The sequence below is a fragment of the Lathamus discolor genome, chromosome 18 (assembly GCF_037157495.1).
Source record: "Lathamus discolor isolate bLatDis1 chromosome 18, bLatDis1.hap1, whole genome shotgun sequence".
In the NCBI taxonomy this organism is placed as follows: domain Eukaryota; kingdom Metazoa; phylum Chordata; class Aves; order Psittaciformes; family Psittacidae; genus Lathamus; species Lathamus discolor.
The window spans coordinates 5,926,189-5,951,671 of NC_088901.1; the positions used below are offsets into that span (position 1 = coordinate 5,926,189).

The 25,483-nt window shown below is 52.5% G+C and overlaps 1 protein-coding gene across 1 annotated transcript in view; it reads left to right on the forward strand.

Annotated features, from left to right (window-relative positions):
• RUNX3 (RUNX family transcription factor 3) overlaps positions 1-24,676 on the forward strand; it is a 35,326-nt gene extending 10,650 nt beyond the window's left edge. The window contains exons 4-5 of the mRNA XM_065697695.1: positions 10,779-10,943; positions 21,333-24,676. Of these exons, the coding sequence (XP_065553767.1) occupies positions 10,779-10,943; positions 21,333-21,859 (692 nt within the window). The 3' untranslated portion in view covers positions 21,860-24,676. The remainder of the gene's footprint in view (positions 1-10,778; positions 10,944-21,332) is intronic.
• The last annotated feature ends 807 nt before the right edge of the window (positions 24,677-25,483 follow it).

Consider the following 25,483-nt stretch of genomic DNA (forward strand, 5'->3'; position numbering starts at 1 on the left):
AGGCTTTCCTTTATTAATTTTTTTAAGATGCATCTGAACCCATTTGTCTTGAGTTCAGAGGAGTCTCTGCTGTGGGGTTTCTTTTTTATTCCTAGTGGATGCTTTGCTTTGAGGCTAGAGAAAAAAGGATGTGCAGGGCTGTGCTCCAAGTCAAGTGATCCCCGCACTACTTCCGTGGCTGTAGATAAGTCTGAGATTTAGTACGTTGCAGAGTGGTTATTTCCTTGCTAGCTTTGGGGTTGCAGTGTTTTCAAAAGCATTGATGGTTTCTAGTGGGATTTCTGGCCCCTTGTTAACTGCTTGTAGCAAAGAGCATCTCACTGGGGCTTCCTTTGTTTGCACTGGGTTTTGTAGTGGGGGAAGGAGAAAGATGAAGCAGAAACATTCCTGTTACCTTTGGAAAAAGCATCTGACCCATGAATTCACCCATCACAGGGCTCCAGGGAAGGGCAATGGCCGGAGCTTTTGGGAAAGGCAGAGCCACTGCTGGGGAGCAGGGACAATGCAGGAACGCCTCTGCAGAGCTGGTGTTTGCCCCCAGCTCCATGGCAGTTTTGGCTGGCCCATGTTGTAGTGCTTTGTCCCCCGGACCTGGGCTGTAAATTTACCTGGGGTGTAAATCCACACGGAGCTTCCTCCACATGGGAGAACGGGGAAAGGCCTTCTCATGGTTTTGTTACAATTTGAAGCAACTTTGAGAGGAGACCGGACCTGGAATTGCTCTGCGGGTCTGGAATTGTGCTGCGGGAGGCCTGGGGGAATGCATTGTGCCAGCTCCTTGAATCTGGATAGTGAAACCTGTAGCTCTCCCATTCCTGGGATATGGGGGAATCAGGACCTACCGAGTGGCAGACACGGGTGGGACAGCCTGACACAGCTGAGGATGAAGAAGAGAGAGTGAGGCAGTCAGCGGGGTTACAGGGTGGGAGCCAAAAAGGAACAAGGGCAAAATGATCCCCTCTTGCCATATTGCCATGGGCACTCTGGGCTGCGGCATGCCCAGGGCATGTGTTTGCTGCACCTCTCGCCCTCAGAGATTCAATAGGGCCTCGGCAAGTGCTTGGACAAGAGAGAATAAACTATTAGAGGGTCTTGTGCTTCTCAGACGCTCGAGTGGAGACCCAGGACGGGGCTGCTCGTGCCAGTATTGTGCGAGTTCAGATCTTTATCTTGGCTGAGAGGCTCCCTCATGGGGCGAGCAAAACTCAGACTGGGGAGGTTTCTGTGATTAAAAGCAGGTTCAGCGCTGAAGTGCTGCCGTGGGGTGACAGTTTTGGGTATTATTAGGGGCTTTTGTTTTATTCCCTGCTTGTCCTTAGCTAGATATAAATACACAGGCATCTCCCACCTTGTCCGGGAATTAGGGAAAAAGGGAAATTGCAAAGAAAAAGGGAAAATAAGAGGGAGGAAAAAAGAGAGAACTCAATCAGCTACACCAACGAGATCATTTAAACAAATAAATGACCTCACCACTTCCGGCACAGTTATTTGTCGATATAAAATAGCTACAAAACGTGGTGCTTAAAATACGCTGATTTCCCACTTCTTGCGAGCTGTCCCCCTCCCTAGGAATGAAGAGGAGGAAATCCTGAGTGACACTTTCTTGTTTCCCTATTAACTCCCTGCTCTGGACGTGCTGCAGCTCTTGGAGATGGATGTTTAAAGAAACCCTGGGGACTCCATACAACTGCTTTGGGTCATGCTTTGGGACAGAGCTGTGCAGAGCTCGTGGGTCTCTGATCCAGCCCTGCAGGGCCCTAATGGAGCAGCAAAAGGGCTTTGGATGGAGTGTGGGCTTTGGGGGGGCCTAGAACACAGCAGGCAGGGGCAACCCTCAGTGGGAATGTAGTATTTTAATAGCTCAGGTTTATTGGTGTTTTCTCTGCCATCCCTCCAGCTGCCGTGGGGTGGTTGGTGCCTGGAATGGGGCACAGAGACCATTCAGCTCCATCCTACCCTTCTCTGTCCCCTTTGCTCTTTGGATGGAGACAAATGAAACACAAATGCTGGGTGATGGCACTGGGCAGGAGGCAGAGGCTGGTCCCGCATCCCAGAGTGGGTGCTAGGGAGCGATGAGCTGGTGCGAGGTTCTGGGTTCCTGCAGGAGCCTCTGCAAACCAGTACTTGCTGCCACGGGCGGGTTCTCTGTTTGTATTCCCATCGCTAATGTGTTTTGATCCCAGCGGGAAGTTTGCACCCTTTGGGATTTGCCCAGGCCGACCAGGGCATTGTTTTCTTGCAGAGGCAGCTCGGACACTGTCGATACATGCATCACAGGCAATTATGTTCAACTGCCTCCTCTTGTTTCTTATAGGCACTGCCATTCAGTTAACCCCTTCGGGGTCCCATCCTGCAATGATGGGGCGAGGGGGAGGTAATGGGTAAAAAGCCCTCAGGGAGAAAAGCAGCCGGGTGCTGGGTTTGTGTTGGGCTGTGCAGGACCCCCAGCCCCACGTGGGACCCGCTCACCCCTCTCCAGGGCACAGGAGCATCCCTGAGGACACCAAAGCATTCCCTGGGGAAAGCAGAGCAGGGACAGAAGCTGCTGACCACGCTCAAAGCGATGGGTTTGCATTGCCTGGGCCTTTGGTGCTACAGCTCGAGGCTGTAATCGCGGCCTCAGGTATTAACACAGCAACCAAAATTATACGGGCTCCAGCAAATTCACCCCTCTAATTATTTTATTTGCCACATACAGTAAATTCCACCTCTCCTTTTATAATCACCTGGCGCATAATCACTTCAAATCATTTAACTTAAAAGTGACCAGTATTTTCTAGGCGAAGCCGTACTGGGAGTCAGAACAGGGAAATGATTTTTGCTTGCATTGTACAAAGAAATCTTTGTTGAAATTGGTTGCAACACCTCCTGCTTTTGAAAGCTTCGGGAAAACCCGAGGGCACGATTCTCAGCTGGGCTGGAAGAGGCATTCCTGCTCCAGCTTTGGGGATAAATCGGGATGGGACAAGCAGGAGTTCATAGGGTATTTGTAAGAGATAAAACTGGAGCAAGAGGATCCTCTGGTGGGTGGGAACGTTTGGAGAATTAAGTTGCATTGATGCCTCTTCCAGAAGGCCGTTGGGGTTTCGATGCTGGTGCAGGGGCAGTTGTCGGGCGCTGTACAAATAAATAGCAAAAGAAATTGCCATTGGGAGCGGCGGTGGCCTGAAGGGAGCTGTGTGGAGGGACCAGTGGGCTGGGTGGGATGTGAGTGATGGGACTGGTCAGCATGAAAAGGAGCACTTGTGAGCACTGGGGTGAGGATATTGGTGACCTTCCCTCCCTTGCAGAGGAGCAGTGTTTTGTCCTGTGCCTCGGCTTACCCACTTGTAAAGCAGATCTAATGACCTGGTGGGCAGCAGGTGATGTGGGAGCACTGCACATACGTGGAGGTTGCTGTTGGGGAGGATTTATCATGCTGTAGCTGGGACTGCATCGTGCAGTGTTATTAATGTGCTGCAGCCCCATTTCCCTCGGGCAGGATTTGTGAGCTCAGGACAGTGCAAAGGGTCACAGGCTGGAGAAGAGGGGGAGAGGAAAGTCAGTGCTAAAAGGCAAGTTTTGTTTCAGGGAAGGCAGCAGCTAAAGCATCAGAACTATCAAACAAAACCACAAGATCACATCAGATGTCAGGGCAGGACACATCTCGTTTCTCCCTCTCAAAAGGCCTTATCAGTGCAACCAATCACTTTAATGATGTGGCGGAGGGAGGAAGAGGATTTGACTCAGAGTGAGATGAAATTTAGTTCCTAAGACCCTTCTCTTCCGCTGCCGGAGACCAGTCACCTGCTCTGCAAGAGATAAATCATATCCTGCAGCGGAAGGTGCTTAGACGTGATTTTGCATTATTTTACCTTACTCTTTCCAGTGAATCTACACACTGTAGTGGGAAGGGGAGGAAGAACCCAACAAGCAGAGAGCTCCCCCACTGCCTGTCTCAGCCTCTGAGCCCTTGCAGCGTGCCAATGGGAAGGTGCTGAGCAGCTGAGCCCCATGCTCCTGTGCCTCTCTGCATGGAGGTTTGCAGCTGAGCACATCCCAAAGGCCCTGCCTGTGGTCAGCCCGTGCACAGGTCTGCTGCTTTGGCTTTGGAGGAGCAGCGTTGCAGAGAGGACTGAGGGTGCTGTGCAGGTAGCGTGGCTCTGGGGCTCTCGCCTGTAGCGTTGTGCTGTGTGTGCTGGCAAAGCTCGTCAGCAGCAGTAATTATCTGACAGCCCATCTCTGGAGATGGAGCTTGAAGCTCAGTCCTGGGATAGGGAGATATTAGTATTTAAATGCTAGGGCTCAGCTCCAGCTCTGTCCTAGGGCAAAGGGGAAACCCAGTGCTCAGCATCCTCAGACCTTGGGAAAGTTGGGTCTGTTTTGATGGAGACCAGGACTGGCAAACCCCTGCTGTACCTGGTCATCAGATGCATCTTGTGTCCATTAGCACATCCCTTGCACAGATCTGAACCCAGCAGATGGTCCTCCCCATCCTGGGCAGAGTATAACCAGTGTCACCCAAAGGAATTTGATGTGCTTGCCCTAATGGAACAGGTTATGAACTGGGAAAAACCAGCTATACTGGTACCACATGGGTCCCATTTCAAGTTGTTAGATAGCAGGCATTAACTCACTGCAAATTGGCATCACTCCACTGATCTATGGAGTGACAGCTAATGTATGCAGCTGAAAATCTGATCTCAGACGTGGCTGAGGCAATACCAGCTGGATGTACTTGAGATCTGTCTGCTTCCTCCCCAGCACCCAGCTTTGAAATCTTTGAACCAGGGGGTTTGCCCAATTCCATGAGAACTGGATCGCAGCCCATAAAAGAATTTTGCTTTCCTGGAATCAGGAGCCAGTGCAGAGGAGTCAGCGAGGCTGGTGCTGGTGGGGTTTGCACCCTGCTCCGAGAGCTGCCGGGCTTCCTGCACACTGCGCTGGTCTGTTGGCCTGTGACACGGGTGGAATTCTCAGATCTGCAAATGAAAGCTCTTACGAGGCACTTACTTCACTCTGCAGTCCCAGAGTCAGGTTTTCAGAGGTCTTTATGGATGGAAAGGCGCAGGAAAGCACTCACGGGGATTTTCAGCCAGGCACAAGTGAGATAAATGCTTAAAACCTGATGAATTTGACCCAGTCTGCTGCTGAGCATGTCCCCAGCTTTCCCTATGCTGAGAACTGCTTTAAAGTATCTTTGCAAAGCCAGAAAGACTCAGTCTCTCTGCTGAAACCCTGGGAACGGGGAGCTCGTGTCCTTCTGGGATTTGTGCCGAAGGTGCGTGGAAATCTGGGCGTGATGTTCCTCTGGATTTGAGCAGGGACCACGGCTCCTGAATCCCAGGGGCTTTTGGGAATGCTACCCTCGCTTTCTGTTTAAACCTCGGAATTAATACCCTGCTTTGTTTTCCTTCCAGAGGGCTTAGGTTTGGGGTCTTCCAGTGTAATAAAAGGCCACAAAAGGATTTATCAGAAGGTGCCCCCATGGCAGGGTGGGCAGGGAGGGGCAGAGGCAAAGGTACTAACCCAGAAATGAGAGGAGATGAGGGGCTTGCGAAGCCGCTAATCAATGCCAGGCTGCCTAGAACGAACATCTCCCGCTGCTGGAGCTTCAGACAGCGAAAAAACCTCCTGTAAATGCAACATATCTCTGTGCTTCCTGCCAGCTGGCCAGCAGCCAGCCTATTTCCTTCAAAAAGAGGGATATTTATTTTCATCCTTTTAGAGGCAGCCAATTCATCTCAGACCACCACCAGCCAAAAAAGCTTTATAAATTAGCAGCCCTTTTCTTTTAATTCTCTCCCCCACCCCCTGAAATATTCTTTTCCTCTCGTTGTTGGAGTCGGTGTAAACCCTCTGCCAGGACGTGCGAGCCGCGGCGCATTGCGACACACTCCCCTTTCTCTCCAAGCTGGAGCAAGACAGTAGCGGTAGTGTCTCACGAAAGCCAGAGGAAACCAAAGCAAAGCCTCGCCGTGACTGATTCTCTTTCCAAATGGCGTAAGCAGGCCAACTTCAAACATGTGAATAATGAGTTATCTGTGCCTCACTTTGTTCGGCAGCAGAAGAGAAGGTTCCTTCTAACATTCTCCTCCTGCTCCCTCCTGTGAACTTCTGGGCTTCGGCTTTCAGAAGTGGGCTGAAGTAGTGCTGGCGCTTGCCGGCTGCTGCCTCTCACCGGGGCTCGGTGGAGATCTCCATTATCCTCCGTGCAGGCATTGCGCTTGGGTCCCTTTCTGCCATGGCAGCCAGTTCCCATCTCCACACTGTCCTCCACCGGCTGTGGGGCTCCACCAGATTCTTCTTGGCCGGGGATTTCCCATGGCGAGTCTTGAGCTGGAGATGGGTTTCCGGGGAAGACCTGAGGGATGTTCGTATCTTGTGTTATAGGTGTACAAAGATGAAACCACCCCACCATCTGCTGCAAGGGACAGGCCTGCTGTTCCCATAACACGGGCGTTTCACATGTGGCTCGTTTCTGGAGCATGTGCTGGGACTTAACAGTCAAGCCGAGACTGAGACTGGGAAAAAATTCAACCCTCTGTAGAGGATTGGTGTGTCTCTGAAGTACCTATTTTGAGGGCTCCAAGTGGGATTTGAAAGGTGCTTTGCGTGCGGAATGGAGTTCTATCCGCTGCTGATCGCTTTCTTGTGGTCCATTCTCATGGACATGTAGAGACTAAGGCACTGGATTATGTGCAGTATGGCTGCTCAGACTGCTCCCGGCGAGCTCCTTGGCTGGGCTGTGGCATTTGGCTGTTGATACTTGAGCAGAGCCTTTGGTGCAGGACGGTGAGAGCTCGTTGGTGAGACGCTTGGAGCCTTGCTTCAAAGGTGGACGCGCGGGGTCTCTGTGGCCACTGGCGGCTCTGCTCGAGCTGCTGCCGTCTCCTGGCTCTGGCCTCCTCTTCAGTGGAGCTAAGGAAATGATCTGCAAATGTGTGTGTTAATGGAGATCCCCCCGGAGCTGAAACACGGCGTTTCCTTCGCTCCAGCTTGCCGCCAGCGCTCACAGCGAGACGCCTGGGCAGGGCCAAGCCACTTCCCACCATCTGCTCTCCCGCCCTTTGGTAGCACGGGGCTACAGTGGGGATGGGGACCAACGTGGCACCCAAATCCAAGGTGGGAGAGCAGTGCTGCTCCCTGTCTCTCCCAGCTGTAACCCCTTTCTACCTTTGATCAATTTAATATGCTGCATCTCGGTAATCTGGGCAAATAAGCTGCTTTTGGTGAACACCATGGACACCCACCCACTGCCTGGAAACCCCATCCAGGTCCCGGCTTCAGAAGCCACATCAGGTTGCACACTCCTAGAAGGAAGAGCAGGATGTGTTTAGTCTTTGAAATGTTTTAATGCAGAAAGCATGTCTTTAAATCATAGCTTTGAGGGCCTGAGCTGCAGCACGGCACACACTGTTTCGCTGTCTGCATTCCAAGGAAACACCCAAAACTTCCAGTATGCTTCTTATTACCAGCCTAAAGTGTCAAATTCACATCGGCTCTTCCAGCTGGGAAGTGTTCAATGGGATCGTTTGTTTGATATGCTGATACAGATCTTGTTGCTACATCGGGATCGTAGGTGATCTGTCAATGTTTACATCAAGTCATGTTCAATATCGGAGTGAACTGACTCGGAAACCTAATCCAGTGGTGAAACCCTTGTGCTGCTGACAAGAAGTGCTGAAGGTCAGTAGCTGCCATCGTTTTATAGCACTAAGGACTTGTTTCCATAAACGTTGGCCCGCAAGCCAGTGACAGCACTGCTGGAAAGGTAGCGCAACATCTCCAACCCAGCAGCAGGTTTCATGCCCCAGAATTCACAGGCTGGCGTGATTAAGGCTTCTCAGACAGATTCCTTGGGATAAGGTCTGGAGCTGTTTGAAGTCGATTAAAAAATCCACCCACTGGCTTCGTAAGGCTTTGAGTCAGTCCTTGGGTTAAGCGAGAAACCACCTTCCTCTTCTCTAAGGTATGAGCTATTGTTCACTTGACGACATTGGTTTCCTCTCCATGGCAGCTGTGGGCAGATGGGGAAGGGCTTTTAATGAAGTCAACCGCTGCAGAAATTAAAAAGCTCAGGTTGTTCTGATGAAAGAAACCCATTAACAGTGATTCTCTCTTGCGTGACAAGGTCTGACGTCCCCAGCTCTAAGTGACAAGTGGCAGGAAGTCCTGGGCAGACAGCCTGTACCGAAGAGGGTTGGCAGCCCAAGGTGGCGGTTTTTAACTCATTCGCTGCCTTGTTTCATGCAGTTTATTGCTGCCAGGTCCCACCCATGGAGACGGGTGAGATACAACCTGGAGAGGGTCTAGGAGAGCTGAAATGGTCCTGATCCTACCACAGCTCTCGTCTGTGTTTTCACTCCTAAATGAGCCCCCGTGTTTGCTGTGACTTGCACTTGCATCAAGCTTTCTACTTTCTTTGTCTCAGGATGGTTTTGGGGAGGTTTTGTTGGTAACTGCTGGGTCTCCCCACAAACCAGCCCTTTCCAGAGGGTGTAGGCACAGCACTGCTGCTTACGTCAGGCTTAAACCCCACTGGGCTGTGCCCACCTTCGGCAGCTTGGGGACCAAGGCAGCCAAGTGCAGCCTGATGCAGCCACATGCAGCCCGATGCAGCCACATGCAGCCCTCAGACAAGCTGTGTGGCAGAACCATCTTAAAAAACATTCCCAGCAAGGATCACTATTTTTTCGGGTTTTCTCAGTCACATTCAGCTACTGCAGGATGGGGTTGCAGCTGAGATAGAGGCAGAGAATTTATTTCTCATTAAATTTATGTGGAAGTTGGTCTTTTAAGTCTTTTTGGCTTCCCTGCTACGCTCTGCTTGAGAAAACTGCCTAAAGGTACAACATAAACTGATTTTTCTTCTTCTGTGCTCAAACGTATACTGAAACAACCAAACCTGGACCAAAACAAGACACCCCAGTGCACATGCTTCCCCCTGGGGACAAGCGCTGAGTGACAGATGCTGTTCCCATCTCCAAAGGCGCTCAGATAAGGCTGATGTGCCTGGGGTCCAGGGATGCACAGAGATTAGAAGAGATCATTTCTGATGTAGATTTGAGGTTTCCTTGGTTTACTTCACACAGCAGGGGAAATACACTTTCAAAACAGTGCTGGGGTTTGCTTTCTGCTGGGAGTTGGCCCTCACCAAGCTTTGCTCCCCGGTGTCAATATACGTTTCTGCTTGGAGATTCACACACCCGGGAGCAGGGGGATTGCAGGGTTTGGGGGGGGGGGGTTCACCTCCATGCGGAGCTCCCAGAGGGGGGGCAAAGCCCCTCAGAAGCAGAAGCTGGGTGTGATTTGCTGTTGTGGTACCCGTGGAGCTGAGCTGGGAGCGCGAGATCCCTCCGGAGCTGGTGCTCTGCTCCCGCCTGGCGTCTCCGCAGCCAGTCCGGCAGGCCGAGCCAAGCAAAGGAGATCAGAAGATAGCACAGAGCAGCTTGAAAGAGGGAGAAATGTGGGGACTTTCTGTGACTTTGCTATAAACTGACACCAAGCTCCCGCTCCGCAGCTGCGAGGGGCAGAGAATGGGGGTGCCAGCAAGAGGAAGCTGCACTTTTTCTCTTTCAAATGCATCACTTTTCTTCTTAACAGCCACCGAGAACTCAGCTTGACTCGGCTGGGCTGTAGGACTGGATCTGATAAGGCCCAGCAGCTCTCAGAAGAGCTGCAGAAGGATTTCTTCCCAGCTCCTTGCCTATCTCCCCGGCGTGCCCGCACACCTCCAGTGCCCCGAGCCCTGTGCTCGATCGCGCTGGGATAAGGCATTCGCCACCTTGGGAAGGTCCTTTCATGGCAGGTGCAAGGAGCTGGGGGTGTTGCTTGTCTGGTAAAGAGCAAGGAGAATGCAAGGTCTGAACCTGGCACCAGTGTAAAACCAAAGCAGCTCCGGCTTCTCTGGAGTCCCTCCAGTTTTGTGCGGGTGTAACTGAGACTGGAATCTGGCCCAGAGAGAGTGAAGCTGTTTGGCGATGATTAATATAGTAAAATGCAAGAGTTATGTATCAAGTGTATTTCATGCGCCTCTCGCCTCGGGACACTTAGCATAAATTTAATCATTATTGCCCTGTGCCAGCAGCTGCTACCTAAGGAGCTGGGAGTGCTTTACAAACGCTCATTAGCTGCTGCCCTGCCTGGGGAGGTGGGTGAATACTCTCCCCATTTGATGGGTAGGAAAAGAGGAACAGAGAAAGCAAAGTGAGGTGGCCACAGCATGGTACCGGGCAGCTGCTCCATCCCTCCTGCGGCTCCTCCAGCCCTGCCTGGCTCTGACCCTGCATGGGCAGAGCTGGGGATGGGGCTGGAGCAAGATGAGACTTTGTTCTTTGTGCACTGAGCAAACGCCGTAGAAAATACTTAAAACTCAGGGTTTCCTTTGCTGTTCTCCACTCACCACCCTGCCAGGAGACGGGGTTCCTCCTGCCTTGCACATGTTTCCTTCCTTGCTCAGAGTGAGCAAGGGCTGGTGCAGGCACAGCACAGGGCATCCTCACCCTGGCACGCACATCCTGCTCTTTGATCAGATGCTGGCTCAATGGACCATCTGGGGCCTCTTTGGGTCAGTCCATGTCCCCTCTTCAGCAGGCTCTGTCTGTCCAAGCCACAAGGTCTTTCCTCATGTGTGCGCTGTGCAGAGCCCCATAGAGCCAACCTGCACCGGGACTGCCAAGCACTGCCCATGCGAATTAGAGCAAACCACAAAGGTGGAGGCTGTGCCGAGTGTGTAACCAGGGTGCTCCAGCCAAAGGGTAACTGATCAGATATCAGACTCTCTTATCATGTTCCAGGGCACAGACAAAAGCTAGAAGACCAAGCCAAACCCTTCACCGACCGCTACGGGGAGCTGGAACGGCTGCGCCAGTCCATGAGAGTCACCCCAACAACACCTAACCCCCGCGGATCCCTCAGCACCCCGAGCCACTTTGGGTCCCAGGCTCAAACTCCAATACAAGGTAACTGGCTGGGTGCCCCAGCCTGGCGTCGCACCCCAAACCCCTGTGCTTCTGACACTGCCAGCCAGGGAGCGGAGCCGCCCCAGCCGAGCACGCTTCCCTCCGGATGGTGTTTTAGGGTTGGAGTCCAGCTCTCCCCTGGGTAAGGAGCCCTGCCTGCCGAACAAGGGGTTTGCTTGGGTTTCTTGACCGTAGAAGCCTTTATGCACCCATTAAATGAGCAGATGGCTGCTGAACAGTAAACCCCGGTGTTTTGCTTTAGATACAGGGTCTTAGGGAACACTGAGCAGTTTCAGCAGGAACACGAGGGAGATCATAGCAATGCACGTTGAATCCAGCAGCTTCTTTGACATGAAGGCGCCCGCTTAGATGGTTAAGCACCAACTAGAAAGGGTGTATTACACTTTACATGCTAATCCAAATGGTTTCTTATCTTGTTGCATTGTGTTTATGCCAAGTCTGGTGGTCCATCACCCTGCTCCAGCATAATTCCCCACACGTATGCACACCTGCATGGGTGCACGCGTGCGCACACACACACACAGCCTTTGCTCTTCCCGTATTTGCCATCAGCATAGCTGAGCCCTCGGGCGTTCCCCAGGCATCTGCATCAAAGCTTGGTGCCAGAGGTAGGAATTGCCACCAGTTACCCAAGAGAGGTCAGTCTGCTCCTTCCCGTGCATCCGAATCTCAGCCCCACACAGCATTGCACTGGAAATACCCGTCTGCCTCCCTGCTCCCAGCTTTCCGCTCAGCTCAGCACAGCCGCATGCTACAAGGATGTATTAAGAGACTGTTCTCCTGTCTGCACGTGGGAAGTCTTCCTTTTCCATACATTTTAATCATCTCGGTGGTGTTCTCCTTTGAACATCAGCACAAATACTAACAGGGTTTTTAGGGAAGCGTTCACGCTGCTTGCACTTTGAGTTTGGGTGAGAAGTAGCCCTTGGAAGGTTTCACTTGAAAACTTCCAAAAGCCCTCGTGTTGTGTTTTCAGGAGTGCTGCAGATGATTGAAACCCTCAGTATCGAGGCAAAGAGGGTGTCTCAGGTGCAAAAACATGTTGGAAAATGTTACCTGAACGGTAGAGCTGCCCCGCTCCTCCCAGCTCCAAATTACAGTGAAATTTAATTTATTTCTCATTGAAATGCAAATCTCCAGGCTTGGAATTTTCACTGGTATTAGCACGGTTTGTGAGAAGAACCTGGGCACTGTGTGTAGGATTATCATTTGACTCTTGTTTTAAAAGGCAAGAGGGAGGGAGAGAAAGAGCTTCATAGGCTCGTCTCGTTGGCTGTGATTGAGTTCTTGGGGGCAGGGAAAAGAAAAATATGTGTATTTTAAATTAGCCCAGTCCCCTGTAGTGCCAGCAACCCAAAGAGCATCGTTTGGAGCAAAGAATCAGGTGATGACACAAATGCAGCAAGGCAAAAACTGAAACTGGCCACAAGCTGCCATCCCTGCCAAACTCCCAAATGTCAAGTGACAGCAGGAGTGGAGACACACAGAATTAGCCATCTAAAGTCATTCCTGCGGAGGGAATCCAGAGTACCAGGAATGCTGCAGAAGGCAGTTCGTGCACGCTCTGCTCTTGGCTCCCTTGCTCCTGAGTTGGAGGAACTGTCTTAAAATTACTGTGGGTTCTTCCCAGCGTCACTGGGAGCAGGATCAGCTCGGTCATTTCAATCTCAGCCCTGTCCTTTTGACACAACGCTGACTACAACCAATATAATAACAATAATACAAAAAAACCCCAAACTCTCTCTTGCACACACACGGCTTATTCACCAGGATCATAATTTTTACCCAAGTAAGTGGAGCCTGGCCCGTGCCAAGAATAACACCGGAGTTAACAGGCCTGTAATTCTCACGACTTGGCACGTTCTTAGGTAACACGCACGAGAAGCCGATTAGCAAAAAGCATAACGAGATACGGGTTAGGAGGAGCCAACGGGGCAGGCTGAGGTTCATCCAGCACTGCTATCCTTTACATGGTGCTTCCCAGCCTTAGTGTTCCCTGTGCCGGGGGCCAGTGGAGATGCAGTTTTCCCTCCACTACCGCCTGCCCGTGGCCTCCCGGTTCTGCTGACCGGGCACTTTACACAAACGCTTCCAAATCCGCTCCTGGCAAAGCCAAGATGCTCAGGAACAGCCTCAGCCACTGAGGGGGATTCAGGCACCTCAAATCCCTGAACACAGCACATGGAGGTTGGGCTTCGAAGCTGATGGGGATGCAGGAGACAGTGTTGGTCTTTGAGGTCCTCCGGAGATGCGATTGCCCTGGCGCAGTCCAACCTTTGCTCCTCAAGCTGTGGCCACTGTGGAGATCACAGCAAGGACGTTGGTGTAGATGGGAGAAGGATCTGGCCCTCAGCCATTTGCAGAAGACTTTCAGTAAAGCAGCCCCGGAGGTTATAAATAGCCCCCGCGTAAAACGATCCTCTTGAGGTTAAATGGTCTCAAACCAGAAACCTCCCGGTAAGAGCAAACCGATCGTTTCTGAAGGGCATGCCAGGAAACACAGGAGGAGAGTGTGCTCAGCACCGAGCCCAGCAGGTCACATCCTGCTCTTGCCCCAGGTTCTGCTGCCCAGTGTCAATGTATTCCAGTGGCTTCAGTCTTTCCCTACCCCATGCAGACAGGCAGGGAATCGATCCCTTCCTCTGCCTGTCCCACGAGCAACGCTCCTCACACCAGGATTCATTCCTGCTTTGGGGGAAACCAGGGTGCTTGTGAGTTCACCCCAGTGTAGCCGTGAGGAGAGACTGGCACAGTAGCCAGGCAGCAGGACAGGTAGACCCTCATCTCCTTCAGCAGCGCGGCTTCCCTGGCCTCAGCAGAGCGGAGCCATTCGCCTCCGTTGAGGATTTGGCCTCATACTTCTCCAGTGAGGTCTGGAAAATGTGAGGTTTTGAAATCCCGGCTCTCCCGTCTCTGCAGCGAGACACCAAGCTGTCATTAGGATGTCTTGAAACGGTGCCTTATTACGGGGCATGCGAAGCCAGAGCCTTGCGTGCTTGCTTCATTCCGAGTTTTGTCTCCTAGCTTAAAAACAAACCAAGTAGCTCTCAGAAGTGAAGCAAGATGTTCAAGGAACTTGCTTTGTGCCTCTGCTGCTGCTCTGGGGCAGTGGGGTGGTGACAGACGGGTTCCCCAAGGGGGACAGGCCCTGCAGCCCCCGGCTCTCACCACGATGCTTTGCCCTTGTCCCAGCAGTGGGTCATGCTGGTCTGCTTTATTCCCATTGCGACAGAGGGGACTGCCCTGGCAGCGGCTCCTGTGCTCCAGCTTTGTGGTGGAAACATCTTCAACCGCTCAAAAGCAGTTGTGTGCATTGTCCAGCAATGTGTAGGGGCCTTGTGTACACGAGGGCAAGTACAAAGTGATCTCAAACTTGATCTGCTCAGTAACAGAGCGAGCTGCTTTGATTAATGCACTTAGCATCCCCTTTCATACTCTTCATACTGCTCTAGCAGAACCAAATTCCCTTGGCTTCGCAGGGAGAACAGCAAACGCTGGATCCTTTTGCCAGCTCCATCCTGCCTCCCCCAGCCCTGTATTTGCTGAGTGGTTTGGGAGTCGTTGTCTTTACTGGTGAAGAGCTTTCAGATCTGCTGAACTGGAACCTGGTCCACCATAACCAGCTTGATTTCCAATCTGCTACTTCAAACCAGTGCAATGTTTTTACCCCAGGCCAGCCATCGGCAGAATGCCTCACCATGTGCATTTAAAGTAAGAGCTCTCTCTCTTTTTCTTTTTAAATGCACATTTTTAAAGTATTACATTACTTTTAAGAAGCCTCTTGGCATAGGCAACGAGTGCCCTATTGTTTCCGAAATGCAACGTGGCTCCTCTGAGGTTAAGTCCTGAATTATGGGCCCAGCAAATACCCTGAATTGCTGCTTCCTAATCCCTGTCCAGATCGACTTATGGTTTCTTTAAAATATCCGTTTCTTAATGGATAAAAACATTCTACCATGGGCAGAGACTAAATTGTTTCCAAAGGAAGCTAGGCAAGCATTAGTGGGAAGAAAACATACTGTGGGATTCAGCTTCAGCCTCAGAGGAAGGAGCGCGCTTAAGATGGGTTTCCTGCCTGCTTTCAGGCTTCTGTGCCTATCTTTAAACTGCTTCTCTGCTCCTCTCAATTACTTTTGCCCGCTGCGCAATGAATGTCCCTTAAACGAATGTGGCGTGTAGCCGTCAAAGAGGAACCACAGGCCAGGGCTGGATGGGAGCATCCCCCTGGGAGAGCCCAAGTGCCCGCGGCTGCTGCCTTGCTGCTGCTGGTGTGCAGCCACCTCCGTGTCCCAGCCACAGCTCAGGTGCCCGAGGGCTGCAGCTCCTGTGAAAGAGCAGGAGAGTGGAATAGCACAAGAGGCCCAGCCCCAGGCTTCAGGGATCCTGTCCTGCCTTTGACATGGGGTATTGGGTGTGCTGGGATCCTCACTGCTAGCCCGGGTCCGCTGCAGGGGGACACTGCCTGCATTTGAACCCCATCTTCTATTGCCCCATCAGCCTCTGCAATCAGCCACTGCTCTGCAGTGGGTTTCCCATGGCAGACTTGGCCTGGTCCAAACCTGCTCAGCAGGCAAGGTGGTCTAGCTGCAGGCTGGGTTGTAAATTCAGTAACTTCCTTTTATGTAGTCAGGGCTTGTTAATTTCGTTAATACCCTTTGAATGCAGGTAAAGAGCGAAGCGCAGGCAGGCCAGAGGCAGTGCCTGCCATCAAGGGCACGTTTCCCGTTCAGCCCACCCACCCGCTCCAGTTAGCACCGTTAGCTTATTCATGAGCTGTGCGGGATGGATTGGCAGGGATTGGCTGATGCGGCCCATGCCGGGCAGGGGGATGCCGAGGGGAAGAGAGGAGCTACTGCGGGAGAGGAAGCGGGGAGAGCCTGGCTTGTTTAGTCTAGCAAAGGCAGGCTGGGAGCGAGCTGATTGCTCTGTGTAAATACATCCAGGGGGTAAACAGCAGGGAGAGGAGCTAATGTAAGCTATGAAGGACAGTGCTGGCACAGGAGATGGGGCTGAACTGGCCCTGAAAATATCCAGACTGGACGTTCGAGGCAGGGTCCTCCTGAGAGGGCAGGATGGGTCCAGAATGAGCATCCCAATGGAGGAGTTTGCAGAGGAGGCTGAGATGCAGCGCGTGGCTCGCTGAGCTGGGAATACCTGGGAATCTCCATCTCACTGCCTGTGCAGAGCAGGAGGCTGCTGCCCAGGATATTTAGGGCCGATGGGAAGTGCTGGGACAGGACTCAGAGCGGGGACTCGCGCTGCTCGCCGGGGTACGTGTGTGTGTGCGTGGCAGCACACGGTGTCTGGAGACAGCTCGAGAACCCAGCCGCGAACGTGCTCGGCAGCCCGGAGGAGGGGCCTGGCGATGCTGCGATAAGCGACCCGAGTGTTGTTGTGTTTTGGTTTGGGGTTTTGCTTTTTTCTCTCTCAAACTCTGCAGAGGAAGTACCTGCACCCAGTTCGTGAGCTGGTTATATCAGATACAGAACAATCGCTCCATGGGTGTGTAACAACGGATGCTGTTCACACCCTTGGGTTCTTTTTTTTTTTCAACACCGCCCCTCCATCCCCCAAAATACATTTTCGCTCTGTTTTTCATGGTGTGGGAGGAAGGGGCCGCTCTCTTTTTTACTTGGCCCTTACTTGGAAAGGAATGAACTTGTTAACACATGTGACGGAGGCGTGAGAGCCTGCCTGCGTGCGTGGGTGCAGGGGAGAGCGGTGCGGCTCTAGAGATGAGCTGGGGCTTCAGAGACCAAATGCATCTCGTGCACCTTCCCGTACAGAGCAGATTCTCTCCATCCTTGGCCACCTGCCTCTCGTGCTCCCAGATGGAGCTGTTGTGATCAGGGGAAGGAAGCAGGGAGGAAGAGAGGTCAGGAAAATGCTGAGAGACAAGTTGGAGGTCCAAGCATCACAGAAACTAGTACAGAGAAAACAGCCAAAGGTATACACAGAGACAGAGTTTCTGTCCGCGCTCCGTCTTGCACGTGCATGCATACTATATACATAAGCGTAAAGTATCATTAGTGTTTACACTGTTGTCAATCATCATGGCATTAGGCAGGAAAAGAGGGTTTTTTTCCCCCCCCCCGGGCTAGATTTTTCATGACAATTTTGCAAGGCACGTATATGCATATAAATAAAATGGTGATATATGGCCAGGCTGTAGATATTTATATATTCTATACGCTTGGAGAGTGCCACACTATCAAGCTCCCTCTAAATGTCCTTTATCCTGTCTGTGTGTACCACACACTATGAATATTACATACACATGCTTAGGCTTATTGCTGACCTCAATAGCCCACTGCGAGTTCCCCACATCTCTAAAATGGGGACCAGAGCGATGTCATGAGATGAGGGCTGAAACAGAGGGGCAGCCCTGAGGTTCATCTCCCACTGCTGCAGAGGCAGCTCTGTGCACCCACCTCCTTCCCACCCACCCAAGAAAAGCCCGGTATTGTCTCCACGGTGCAAAGCAAGCTGCCGCATCACTTGGGTGCAGTTGTTTTATCTGGAAGGAGCTGAGCAGCTTTGAAAGCTTGTTTCTGTCCAGCTCCATGAGCGGGGGGAGCGGCTTGGGGGTCCTCAAAAGGTGCAAATTGCAGCTGCACAATTAAACGCCGGGGTGTGTCCTGGCCTCAGTGGTCCCCCAGCAGCACAGCCCTAACCAGCAGACAGTGGCATTACTAATCAGGGCTTTGACCTTTACATGGCTTTTATTTAATACACATTCCACACTTCCCCAAACTCCCATCCAAAACATTGACATTTCCGCTGATAGATTGGGTCAGATTTTGGAGTAGTTGGGGGACTCAATTCACTCTTACAATGGTTAAATTCTTACAGCTAAATGGGCTTATTCAGTTAGTGCAGCAGCTGGTGTGATTTCGAGAAGAAAATAAACATTTCCTTCAAATATTTTGATTGGCAACTGGACAACTGAAATACTCAAGCTCAGATTGCCAGGGCCCAAAAAAGCAAATGGGGGCTGGACGGCGAGTAAGGGAGGCAAGCGTAGTAAATCCTCCACAGCAGCAGCACGCACATGGGTGAGAGATGTGCTGGATGCTGCCTGCGATGGGGCGATGGGTGAGAGACAGTGGTGTGATGGAGCGATGAGGTGATGGGGTGATGAGGTGATGAAGAGACGGGTGATGGGTGTTTTACAGCATGCAGTTGGTGGGGGCTTGAAGGGCACATGGGGCCCGTGGTTCAGCTTCACCCACGCCCATTTCCCTGTCATTTGCTTGGTGCATCTCTTGCTCATCGTTTGACGTTCTTTGACGTCCGGCTGAGCGTGATGGGGGGTTGCTTTGCTGCTGAGTTGGGTGTTACAGAGGGCATTAACAGCAGTGGTTTATTTGGACCTTGCTGGGGCTGTTTCAGTAGAGATCTCCTGAACTGCGAGGCAGGAGGGATGATGAGGCAGGCACGGGGCTGCGTGGCTTTGACCTGTGTGGATTCACGAGGTGGAGGAGTAGCCAGAGGTGAAGGAGCTGGGATGAAGGAGCAGCCCAGGATGAAGGAGCTGGGATGAAGGAGCTGGGATGAAGGAGCTGGGATGAAGGAGCTGGGATGAAGCAGCCAGGATGAAGGAGCTGGGATGAAGGAGCCGGGATGAAGGAGCTGGGATGAAGGAGCCGGGATGAAGGAGCCGGGATGAAGGAGCCGGGATGAAGGCTCAGCCCCGCACCTTCCTGCCGCTCCCGCACCGAGCCGCGGCTCCCCCTAGCGGCCGCCTCCTGCCCAGCTAGCGCGGCGCCCCCTGCTGGCGGCGGGCGGGCGCTGCTGGGGCTTCCCCTCGGCGTGGCGGGGCAGCCCCGGGGCCAGGGCCGCGCTCCGCCGGGCAGCCTGAGCCGTGTGGCGGCCGGGAGCGGGCACGGACCGGCTCTGCCCGCCGGGGCTGCCCGGGCGTCACTCGGCGCGGCGCAGGGCTGCCACAGCCCGGGAAGGCTGCACACACACACACACACACACACACACACACACCCAGCACAGCGGCAGATGCAGCAGAGGGGTCGGTTTGGGGCTGTCCTGGGGTTCTCAGCCTCAGACCGGTCTGGTGAAGCGGGAGCGTTGTTCTGGGCCAACCTTGACCCTGAGGCCCAGTGGGAATGAAGATAGCGGCCAGCGCATCCACGGCCCCACAGCAGCACAGCGGATGCGCTTGTGTCTGAATCAGTATCAAGGACACGCTGCCAAGTGTTGCAAGTCCAGGCCAATATAACTTAGACTCTAAAAAAAAAAACCCAAACCCCTTTGAGTGCGTTATAGAGGGAAAGGGAAATGCGCCCTGAGCACTTGGGGTTTAGTTCGATTTGCATTTCAGGGAATATTTACAGGCATGCGAAAGGTACCGCAGGAGCGCGGTGCGATCGCTGGGGAGCGTCGTCTGCTCTTGGGAAGGCAGCGAGCAGCAGCCTGGGGTTTCGAGGGGGGATTTTGAGACTGCTTTGTCCCCGTGTATGGCAAAACTGCGCAGCCACCGGTGCCGCGGGCTCCGGCTGAAGCGACGGGCTCTGCCCGAGCTGCTTCTTGCAGAGCCGGCCCTCACCCCTCGGCTCCCCGCCCCGAGCTCTGGTGCTGCCTCCGCAGTGCCGCGGCTCTGGGCCGGGGCAGAGCGTGCTGCTGGCGGGCCGAGGTGCGAGACGAGGCGGGGCCGGTCACTTGTGGGCACTTCTCGCTGCGCTGCGCTTTTCCAGCCAGCCCGAGCACGCCGAGCGCCCCGCACGGCGGCCAGGCTGGGTGTGAGCAGAGCGGCTTTGAGCTGCTCCTCTCTTATCTCGCACCAAAGCCGCAGCCACGTTCACAGACCAGGCGCTCCCCCACCTTTCTCCTCCTGGAGCCTGCGTGGGAAGATCCCGCAGAATGGCCGGAGGCGAGGGAGGAACCTCCCATCCCCTTCTCCTTCCAGCGCGGTGGCTGAAGGACTCACCTGGGATGAGAAAGAGGGTTCAGCTCCAATCCCCTCCCTATCTGCACCTCCACAGCATGCCCTCGCCACGAGTTAGCTGGAAGGGATTATGCATATCGAAAACCAACAAGCATGCTTGCCGTGCTCATCTCACATGTTGGCTTGCTCCGAGTCGATTTAAAATCCAGCTGATGTGACAAAAAAAGGCCGCTGAGGCAGGATGACATTGCACTGCCGAAGCACAAAGGCGCGATGCCGCTGCTCTTAGCCAGGGAGAAAAAGGGGTCTTGGGAGCAAAGAACGATTGAAGAGCCTCCTCGAGGTGGCCAAGGCTTTGGGCTCGGTGCACGAGCCAAGCGCTTTGGGCTAGGGCTGCTCTTGCTAGGGTTTTTCCTCTCGCGAGGGTGCTGGAAGGCTGAGGAGGGCACAGTCGCAGCGTTTCCAGCCGTGCTGTTCTGCATAAGCCGTGCCAGAACTTGGCGTGCTCTGCTGATGTCTTGGGGACAGAAGTTTTGCTCTCCTTGTAGAGCAAAACTCATTTCTCTTTGTGTCAGATGCACCAAGGCCGGAGGTGTGCTGGGCTCTGTGAGGAGATGGCAGCAGCCTCCGGTCAGCTGGGAGTGCCACAGGAAAGCTTTGAGGTCCCCGGAGGACCTGCTGGTGGGGATTCCCATCTCCAACATGGGCTTCCTGCAAGAGGACAGGACCTGGCAGCACTGAGTAGAGGTCCCTCTCCAGTTACAAGATGGCTGTGACCCCCTTGGGTTTAAACCCCCCAAGAAAAGGCATGGGGGGCTCCGAGGGAGCCGGGTACCATCCCCACCACTCTGACCCAAGTCTCCCTTCCCCAGCAGGATAAAGCCTGAATTTCTCATTCCCTTCGTTCTCTTGGAAGGAGAAAAATTCACAGAGAAATCAAGCAGGGGATACTGTGGCTCCTGACTTGGGAGTTTTTAGCTGTGTGTTTATCAGCTTCATCCCCTGATGGTATCAGCACGAACAGGCCACCCACAGAAGGCTTAGCAGGCTGGTCTGGACTCCAGCTTTTCCTCCCGGTCTCCGGGTGTGTGTATACACACCACCGACCATCCCAGGGACCGGCCGTCTGGGGCCTGCATCCATTTATTTACTACACAGCTGATGTAATGGCTAAACAGTTTTTTTCTGTGTTTATGGGGTGTGTTTTTTTAATCTGCCAGAGATGAATCGAAGTCAGCTCGGTCGTGTCCCTTCTTGGATAGGAAACAACAAATTTTAGGACAGGAAATGGGAGCAACTTAAACAAATGGCTTTAAGGGGTTTGTATTTAAGTTCCCTGGCAGACCCAGGAGATGCTTTTCCCTCTGACTTTAATGCCTTGGGCAGGGGATGGTGCAGGCTATAGGACAAACGATACCAGCCTCCAGGACAGAGCTCTAACCGCTTGCTTTCTTCCTGCCCCCCAACAGGCACGTCAGAGCTGAGCCCCTTCTCTGACCCTCGGCAGTTCGACCGCTCCTTCCCGACGCTGCCGGCTCTCACCGAGACCAGGTTCTCCGACCCGCGGATGCATTACCCCGGCGCCATGTCTGCCGCCTTCCCCTACACCGCGACTCCCTCTGCCACTGGCATCGGGGGCATCAGCATGACCAGCATGCCCACCACAACGCGCTTCCACCACACTTACCTGCCACCCCCCTACCCCGGCTCCACGCAGAACCAAAGTGGACCCTTCCAGGCCAACCCCTCTCCCTACCATTTGTACTACGGCACGTCTTCGGGCTCCTACCAGTTCTCCATGGTGGCAGGCAGTGGCGAGCGGTCGCCCACCCGGATGCTCTCCTCTTGTACAAGTGCCTCAGCAGGGAACAACTTAATGAATCCCAACCTGGGCAATCAGAATGATGGGGTGGATGCAGATGGGAGCCACAGTAACTCGCCGACGACCATGACAACTACTGGAAGGATGGATGAGTCGGTCTGGAGACCTTACTAGGAGGAACTCAGCTGGGCACCGATGCCTTTAACTTAATCAGCCACCGTTACATTACTCCCTTTGGTAGTGAATAGAGCAAAATGATGTCTAGGGAGAAGGTAAACCAAAGTGTCCCAAACCAAAAGCAAACCAGGATCTCTGCATGCAAGCATAGGCAAACATCAAGCGAAGATGGACCAAGACCGACATTACATTTCAAGATTAACATCCACTTGAGGCTTGAATTCGTTGCTTGATGTGGTTCTTTTCATATATTTTAAGTATGTGGATTGTACATAGGGGAAAAGAAAAGGACATGTGGAATCAGATGTTTGTTTCTTGCAGAACACTCCTCAGTCATCTCACTCGCACCTCTTCCCCACACAAAGCATTCAAAAGTTAGGAAAAGCTCATCCTTCTTCTGCAGAGTGTTTCAGAGAAGAGAGCAGGGAATCATCCAAAGCCATCCCTTTGCCAACGCAGGGAGACTGAACAGAAAAGCAAAAGGAAAAACCCAAAAGGATAACCCCTGTTGTGTCCTCCCCTTCCCTCCTGCCAGCGCAAGGCCCCAACCACCAAAGAGCTGCAGGCGCCGCGAGAGGGTCGGGTTTGCAGCACTGCTGCGGGTCGGCCGCGTGAAGGAGAGCTGTGATGTGATTGTTGTGACTTGCTGTTGACGACAGAGGTTGTATTGTTCTCTTCTAGTCATTGTCGTCACTTTTAACCAGTAACGTGGCTGAGCCGGGCCTGGCTGAGCCCTCGCCTCGATGTTTACATGAGATGTACTTTTCACGAGACGCGTTTCAGTTTTTGTTTGCTCTCCCGTCCTGACCTCACCATTCAGCTCTTTGCTCCCCTTAGCAGATCTCAGTGATGGTGGCCGCGGTGAAGGCGGCGTTCAGGACAATCCAAGATGTATGAGATGCACTTCCATGCGCGTTAGCTGCAGAAAGGACTTCGGAGCTTTTGGCATGACCCTGCCACTGGTCTCTGGGTCTTCCTTTCATTCTCTCCAAGGGGCAGCACATGCAGCTGGTGGCAAAGCATCATATTTCTGTGATGATTCTTGCCCATGTTTTCAGCCAGAGCGGATGGACACATGATGACTTTTTGTTTTTGTTAAGAAACAGCTTACACTTGTCAGTTCATACTGAAAGCTCTAACTGAGATTTGGGGAAAGGAGCAGTTTCTACTCAGTCCCTTGGTGGTGGGAATATTGTGAAGCAATATTATCTATCCAGCCTTTTCCAGGCCCTCACCCTCCAGTCCCCTGAGTGACCCTGAGCACGGGTGTCTTGCTGTGGATGAATAAGCTGAAGAAAGGGTGCTAAGGGTACCACCAGCCTGTTGGTGGCTGGTTGCATCATGTGGCATTAGGAGGAATCGGGTCTCCAGGCACCTCACATCCTTCTGTGATACCAAAGAGATGGGAACCCAAGCAGGAGGGTGGCAGGAGGTGGCAGGCAGCTGGAGAGGTGGCTAAGGTTCCCGAGGAGCACGTATCTGTGGAACCCTCTGCCCTCCAGCACCAGAAGGGGACACAGATGTCCCCAGTGCCACCAGTAACCAAGATCTGGGGAGAGGGGTGGGGGGGTGTTTGAGCATAAGAAAGTTGAAGCTCAGAGCTGCCTTCCCGGCCCCACTGTCTCAGTGACACCATTACAGCCCATCACCAAATCTCAGTTGGCAGCTTGTCAGCACTCGGTTGAGGTACAGAACGTTGTAATTGCACTACCCCGTCATGACTGGAGCAAGACATCCTGGCTTAGTTGGAAAGATGCAATGACCACTCATGAGTTAAATAAGCAACAAGAAGAACAACTCTTTTGAATAAGAAGAAAACTAAAAAGCCCTACCCCAGCCAAACTGCAACCTTCGCTTGCCAGCAGTGGAAACTGGACCATGGCAGCCTGTGTTCTGATGCATTTACGTTTAGCATCCGATCGCACCACTGATTGAAAGCACAAAGAAACCAAGGCATTCGTAGTACTAGGTTAATTTAAGACTGTTCGTAGTGAGTTAAAAGAATAAAATAATAAAAAGAATGGCAATGGTGTTGTTGTTATGACATATTGTCATGTGAAGGTGCCAATGTGTGCACCTCTATTGTATGCAAGTGGCCACAAGACAGGCCAAAGGTTTTTGCTTTGCACTATAATTTGCTTTTTTTAAAAATGCACAATCGCTTGTACAGTAAAACCCCTTTGTCTGGCTCACAGAATATTTAACTATAAAATCTAATTTTTGGTCTTATTTGTTATAATAATATAATTCTTAAATGTGTTGAAGGATCCAATTCTTAATAATGCTTCTAATACTTGTATGTGCAGGGTAGAATAACAACAGACAGCTAAGGAGATGAGAAGAAAGGTCTTTGTAGATAAAGAAGGCTAAATTTGTTGGGTTTTTTAATGGTGTCTTATGATGGACATTAAAATTGCTAGTGATACCAAATAATGTGGTTATTTGTGTAATATACCAGCCCTACTTGAAGGTAATGCCCTATATTTAATATGTAGCCCATCTTTTTAATCTGTAGCACTTGTGACTGGGGATGGGGGAGGCAAGGAAGGAGGGAGAGAAAGAAGAGGGTCTGCTCCTATTAAAGTTGCTGGAATCGGCTCTCTCTGGAGGAGTCTCTGCTGTGCTGCCTTCAGTGAGAACAGAGCTGGCTCCTTCAGGAGCGCTGGTACGAAGCCATAGCAAAGCAGTCAGTTCTGCTTTTCTGCTATCGGTGTCGATGTTCTTACCCGGTGTACGTGGTTATAGAGTCAGGCCTCCGTGTAATCATTTTAATGACTTTCCATGTGGAATAATAAATGTATGGTTTCAAGTCTCTCCGGTGCCTTCTGCCTGCTCACTTCTTACAGTGCAGAGGGAGGCTCCTCGCACTGCTCTTGCTCCAGGGTCTGACACGAGCATCCCACTGCCCGGCTCCATGTTGGGGGGGTCCCAGCTGCTGCAGGGGTTCACAGAGAGGGATGGGGGGACCCAGACACCAAGCTCTGAGGCCTCTCCAAGGAGGGGTCTGGGCCATTGGCCTGCACTGGGCTAGACCTGGTGACCCCTACATCCCCAGCCCAGCATCCCACACGCTGGCTGCTGCCTGTCATCACTGCGCCGCTTCCCAAGACACAAAAACTCCAGCAGAAATCTTAATCAGGACCCAAATTCCCAGGCGGTCCAAGCCCAAACCCCTCAGCGCTCAGTACTCACCTACAGAACCCATGTGAGACCTGTGAATCAAGAAACTGAAAGAAATCCCAGCCTATAAGAGCATGTAACGCCAGCCTCTGCTTTGCAGCAGCTCCATGAGTGTAGCCCACAGCAGTGTCTACAGAGGAAGAGGGGAAAAGAAAGAGAAAAAACCAAGGAAAAGGCCAAGCAAAACCGCAGTAAATGCTAATATGGGTGAGAACCCAGCTCCACAGCCTGGCCAGCACAAAGAGGTTTCAAGGCAAACCCTAGACATACCCGCCTCTTCTTCACAGCTACTGGGCAAGCAAACACCCCGAGGTGAAGCTGCTCTGTTCAGGAACTTCCCATTCCAAATCCATTGGTTCTTTACTCGCAGCCTCATTTAAAGCTGCAATGAAAAGAGAGAAGGAAAAGAGGAAAAATAAAAAGGGCTTCCACGGAAAGGGG